Source organism: Syzygium oleosum, unplaced genomic scaffold, assembly GCF_021117445.2.
Source record: "Syzygium oleosum isolate NSW1041296 unplaced genomic scaffold, Sole_v2.1 Sole_v2.02, whole genome shotgun sequence".
Lineage (NCBI taxonomy): Eukaryota > Viridiplantae > Streptophyta > Magnoliopsida > Myrtales > Myrtaceae > Syzygium > Syzygium oleosum.
The window spans coordinates 5,260,260-5,266,407 of NW_026607486.1; the positions used below are offsets into that span (position 1 = coordinate 5,260,260).

A 6,148-nucleotide genomic window follows, 5' to 3' on the forward strand; every position below is an offset into this window, starting at 1 on the left:
AGCCACAGATCTGTCCGATTCCAAGAATTCAAAGTACAAAGCGAAACCAGACGTTGAAATGTCACACGCTGTTTGTTTACGGGTTTACACGCTCTTTATGTGCACGTGATCTCTCTTCGCCTATCATTTTAAGCTTTTGAATTGAAGCTTTTAATATTGTATGGAAGCCGTGTGCATTATCCCATAAAATAATATTTAGTAAGTTTAATAGTACCGATGAACATATCGCGTGATATGTAAGCAGTGTACGAGCATGGACGCCCCTGGTACGAGGCACCTTCGTCTCATTTTCCTCGGTTTCCCCTTTTCTCAGGGAATCTCAAAAAGGGCACGTAGATTTTGGCGTGATGAGACAATGTTGACTTTTTTGATTGCTCCCAAATCATAGCGATGACTTAAAAGTCCAGGAATTAGGCAGATGGGCCCTGTGCACGTGGAACTTGGGCTTGTTTCAAACGGTTGCTAAGCAGTCTCCCAAAATTCTGGTGCTGTACCTTTCAATTTCATCCTAATCCCCTCCCAAATCCTCATTTTTCTGATAGTAGCTCCGGGGTCACAGTCAGAGAGAGAGAGAGAGATGGTGAAAAGGGCCATTTCCTATTGGATGCCAGAGTATCTAAAGCATAAGAAAACCTATGAAGGAGAGAGAGAGAGAGAAATGAGAGAGCTCCTGCTTGTGCTGATGCATGTATTGAGCCGTTGACTATACATCAATGACAGCTGACTCAACTATTTTTCTAGGCAATTATATCAAGACAGAGACGAAGAAGAAAAGAATATGAATCCCTGAACCAATGTTGATGCTGTGAAGGAGTGACAAGTTGCACTTTCCTATACAAAGACCGGCAAAAAGATCAGGGAGCTTGCAGTGGAGCCTGGTAGAACTATTAAAGTGAGCAATATTCAGATTCATTGATGCAAACTGAAACCTTCCGCAGCAACATGAAGGTGGCAGCTAATAATTGGCTCCTGAATATTGCCGAGGTTGTTTCATCGACGAACATTGGTTGTTTTTAATGATGTCGAATCTGCAAGAACTGGTGAACTATCCATATGACATGAAAATGGAAAAGTAGCAAATTTCGATAGAAGGAATAAGGCAGAGCCAGAATTTCTCACTATTCAACAGTGCTGCTATTGCTACAACTTTACAACAATTGCTCCTTTTCTCTCATCACATCTCCAGGTTCTTTCTTTTTTATGGACAAGAACAATCGACGCAGTGTGGAAAAACTATAAATGAAAACATGTAAGTTAGCAAAACTTCCCCAGGGAACAGGAGTCAATGCCACACTAGAACAAAGTATTCAGGACTCTCAGAATTAAGACCTGTCGATCCAATAATTCACCATTCACAGACTACAAGCGACCGAAAATCCCTTCTACTTTGCTCTCTCTCTTCCCACAATATCCTTCCAACTTCTCCATCTCATCGATGTGCTGCTTCTATTTACAGTGCTTGAAACGCGAACTCGATAATAACCTCATTGCCAATTTTGGAACCGAAGCTCACTAGTCCTAATCGAACACGAATCAGGGGTCATGAACCCAAGGTTCTTTTTCCCGAGATTCGTCGATTACCGAGTCTTTCAGCGAAAGGCCATCGAGGATATCGCTCTCTGAATCGACCTGAAGTTCCTTAAACATCGCCATCACTTGAATCATGGTTGGTCTCCGGTAAGGCCTGTCATCAAGGCACTCGAATGCAATTCTCAAATAATGGAACAGCTCAACCTCCCCCGATTTATGCTCCATCAGTTCCGGGTCTAGTATCTCGTTACTTCTCTTCTCTCTCTGAAGCTGCTTAGCCCATCCGACTAGGTTATTATCATCACCGAACGCGGAAGAGTCGATCGGCCTTTTGCCCGAAAGAAGTTCCAGAAGTATTACGCCATAACTGTACACATCGCCTTTTGCCGTGCAACGAAAACTCTGATAATACTCTGGGGGAACATATCCCGGAGTTCCTGCGAGGGTGCTCACGCTGAGATGGGTGTCGAGAGCATTCACCAACCGAGCCATGCCGAAGTCAGAAACTCTAGCTTCGAAGTTCTCGTCCAGAAGGACGTTGCTCGACTTCATGTCCCGGTGGATGATGTGAGGAATGCAACTGTGGTGAAGAAAGGCTAGGCCTCTCGCCGACCCGATGGCAATCTTCTTTCTTGCGGGCCAATCAAGTTTCGAGACACCTCCTCCCTTAGACCGATCGTGAAGAACCGACTCGAGGCTTCCCCATTTCATGTACTCATACACAAGGAGCCTCTCCTCGCCGACCTTGCAATAACCCATTAACGGAACCAGATTGCGGTGCTTGATTTTCCCTATGGTTTCCATTTCTGCTACGAACTCTCTATCGCCCTGACCTGTCACGTGAATAAGCTTCTTTATGGCAACGACATTCCCGCCCCTCAGTTTAGCCTTGTAAACCTCGCCAAACCCTCCTGAACCGATGAGGCTCTCAGCGCTGAAACCATTCGTAGCTTCAAATAAATGCGCGAAAGTGAGCTTACGCAGAGGCTTCTCGAATGTGGCGACGTTGATGCTCAACGGCTCGTGGACACTGGAGATCTTCCAGCTGCCACTACCCGAAGTGGGGAGGCTCTCTATGTACTTCTCTCTCTGTTCCTCGATCTTCTGACCCCGCTTGACACGGTAAAGCGCGATGGTGAGGCCAAAGATGCATGTGAGGAAGAATGTGATGCCTATGACCATCCCGGCCTCAAAAGACTGCTTCTTATCGCCATTATAATTCTGCGACGGGTGGCTTGACCCGCTCCCGGATGCACAGGGTGATAAAGGGACCCCACAAAGGCCACTGTTGTTCGCATATCTGGATGCCGGGAATGTCATGAGCTGACCTCCGGAAGGGATAAGGCCACTTAGGTCATTGTTTGACACATCAAGATCATTGAGGAAATTGAGAGAACCCAATGAACCAGGAACAGGTCCTGTGAGATGATTGTGAGAAAGATCGAGAACTCCTAAACTATTCAAACCTCCAAAACTGTCGGGAATTGTTCCTGTAAGATTGTTGTGTCCCAAGTTTAGAACTTGCAAGTAGCTCATGGAGCCATAATTTTGCGGGATTGTCCCCGACAAGAAATTGTAGGACAGGTCGAGGTAGATCATGCTCCCATTGCTGGCGAAGGTGTAAACTGCCATGCCTGAATAGATCCTAGTCAATGGACAAGAATGAACCATTGGGAAACTCTCCAATCTCGCCGCACGTATCCCCTCGAACTCCACTAATCCTCCAGCACCCCTGCACTCTGTACCTCCCTCGTTCCTCACGAACACAAATCGCTTGCCCGAGACATTGCCCGGCATTACCAGGCCAGTCTGGTCAGCGAGATCAGGTGGGACCGGACCCGTGAGGTCATTGCTGTTCAAGTCGAGCCAAATTAGGCTCCGACAGTTCCCAAGCTCCGGTGGAATCCTTCCTGTGAGTGAGTTGCTGCCCAGTTGGAGGATCGCGAGGCTCGCAAGATTCCCGAACCCTGCAGGTATTTCTCCTGTGAGAAGGTTGCTAGAAAGTGATACCCAGCTCATGTTAGTGCAACTGGCGATGGATTTCGGAATGCTTCCAGAGATAAAGTTGTTGTTCAGGATCAAAGTCTCCAAGTTTCCTCCATTTACACAAATGTCTTCAGGAATTTCGCCGGTTAGGTTGTTTGCCCACATAACCAAGTCCAAGAGATTCGGCAAATCCCAAATTTCTTTCGGGATATCACCATCCAGGTAGTTGAAGCTGAGATCAATTGATTTCAGGTTCTTGCAGTTTCCGAGCTGCCGAGGAACGGTCCCTGAAAGATAGTTATTCGGAAGCAGTAACTTCTCCAGGGGCGAGGACAAATTGTTTGAGCAAAAACCAGAAGGAACATTTCCTGTAAGTTCGTTTGAGCTGAGGTCGAGCACCTGGAGCTGAGTGCACTGATACAGTGACACCGGCACGGGGCCGGTTATATTGTTGAACGGCAAGTAGAGAAACTTGAGGCTCGTGATGTTTCCAATCACCGTGCTGAGAAAATCTCCATACAGCCGATTGTTCCCGAGGTTGAGACTCACGAGAGAAGAGCACGAAGTGAACGCGGGCGGCATCCCGCCGGAGAGATTGTTCCAAGAAAGATCGAGCTCTTGCAATGTCCCACAAGCCTGCGCCAACTCAGGTGGGATTTGCCCCACAAAATGGTTGTGTGACAGATACAGTCGTTCCAAATTCTTAAAACCTCCCAGCAGAGCACCAGGAACCATGTCCTGCAGCTCATTGTGAGACAAGTCAATTGTCTGCAAGAGCTGGCAGTTCTTGAGGCTCGCTGGGAAGTTGGTGCCGGAGAGACAATTGTTTGAGAGACTGAACACGGTGAGGTTTCCGCAGCTGCCAAAGTCGAGATCGGAAAATTTTCCCGAGAAATTGTTCTGAGAAAGATCCAGGAACTTGAGTGATGCTGGAGAATTGGCCACAAACTTGGGAGGCAGAGCCCCAGTCAAATTATTCCTCGACAGATCGAGAAATGACAAGTTCTTGCAAGAGGAAGGAGTGGCATCGAACTTCCCAAGGAGCTTGTTGTCGGACAAATCCAGCAGATTCAAGTTCTGGCAGTTTGTGAGGGTGTAATTCAAGAGGCCAAGATCAGAGATTTGATTGGAAGAGAGATCAAGCTGAACCAGAGAAGGCCCAAATTGGAGAGACCCCCCAGGAATCGAATTGTGCGAGAGGTTGACGTAAGCAAGCCTGGCGCAAGAAGCCAAGAACGAATTAGCCGGCCAAGGGTTGGTCAAGTTGTTGAAGGACAAGTCAACGCTCTCGAGGAGGCAAGAACTGCTGCCACCGCCGGAGACGGAGAGATCGCCGGCAGAGAAGGAGTTGAAGCGCAGGTTGATGGACCGAAGGCCTTGCAGCGCCGCCAGATCGGGGAGGTGGAGGGAGCCGGCGAGGCCGGCGCCGCCGAGATCGACGGCGGAGACCCGGCCGTCGGAGGAGCAGGAGATGCCCTTCCACGAGCAGGGAAGGGACGATGTGGCCACCCAGCCGGACAAGAACCCGTTCGGGTCGGACCGGACAGAGGATTTCTTGAAAGAGAGCAAGCCGGATACGTCGTCGCTGGTGGCTAGTTGCCTTCTAGCTTCAGCAACTGCGATGAGGAGGTGAAGCAGAAGAAAGAAAACGAAGCGCAAAGAGCCACTGATGATTCTCCTCCATTCTCTGTTCATTTTTCTTTTTTTCTTTTTTCCTGGGTCTTGTTCGCTTCCTTCAGATGTTCATGACAGAAGCGCCAGCTAAAAGCTCAGGCCCAGAGAAAGCAAAAGCGAGTATCTTTCTTCCTTCCTCTATTCAGTTTTACCTCCGTTTCTTGGTGTTGGGATTTCTTCCGAAACTGCTCGACCGGGGCTGGTTTCTCCGCATTGCTGGCTCTATCAAAGAGGAAATAAGACAAGAAAAATCAATAATTGGCAAGAGAATAAAGAATACTGCTGGAGAAAGGAAGAGAAAAAAACGAAAGATCTAGAGAGAGAAACGATCGAGTCAAAGACTCAAAGTGGAAGCATAAAGAGAGAGAGAGAGAGAGAGAGAGAGAGAGAGAGAGAGAGTGGGGAGTGGTGATTGAGTGGAGGAGATGTGAAATGGGCAGTTAAGAAAAGTACAAGAAAAGAAGGAAACAGGGAGAGACAGCCCAACTGACTCACGGAGGAAGACGATGGGAAGAAAGAGATACCTCGAAGAGGAGAGAGAGGGACAGAAGACAGGTCTGCTGATACGATGTTCAGAAATGTCGGACCCCTGCGCGCGAGCTCCCCCTGCTAAATCCCCCCACTCTTATCTCAGATCAGAGAGAGAGAGACAGAGGCGATGGGGGGAGATCATCGCCGCAAAGCCCCAAAAAAACACAAAAAGGAGAGCTCCCCAACAACGACGCCCGCGCCGAGCAAACGGAACCGGCCCCTCCTTTTCCTCTCGATCGGACGGCAGCTGGGGGGGAGCCCCGCGTGCGGCGGAGTTGACCGTGCTCGGAGCTCGTTGACTGCGCTCGGCAGCTCCAAAGAGCCGCACAGTGGAACCGGGAAGAGTGACGAGAGAGGGCGAAGAAGGGGGGGGGGGGACGAAGAAGTAGAACGAGCAGTAGAAGAAGAAAGGGGAGGTGCCTTGAGC

General features: G+C 48.9%; 1 protein-coding gene across 1 annotated transcript; it reads right to left on the minus strand.

Annotated features, from left to right (window-relative positions):
* Window positions 1–1,088: 1,088 nt before the first annotated feature.
* On the minus strand, window positions 1,089–5,942 carry LOC115666912 (receptor-like protein kinase BRI1-like 3). The gene is made up of 2 exons (XM_030588556.2): window positions 5,715–5,942; window positions 1,089–5,412 (listed from the first exon to the last, which is right to left on the minus strand). Exon 2 carries the CDS (start codon window positions 5,209–5,211, stop codon window positions 1,534–1,536), a length of 3,678 nt encoding a protein of 1,225 aa, XP_030444416.2. The 5' UTR covers window positions 5,212–5,412; window positions 5,715–5,942; the 3' UTR covers window positions 1,089–1,533.
* Between the last annotated feature and the right edge of the window lie 206 nt (window positions 5,943–6,148).

What these genes read in the sequence shown, in the direction of transcription:
- LOC115666912 (XM_030588556.2), bottom strand. Translation starts at nt 5,211, where the DNA reads ATGAACAGAGAATGGAGGAGAATCATCAGTGGCTCTTTGCGCTTCGTT.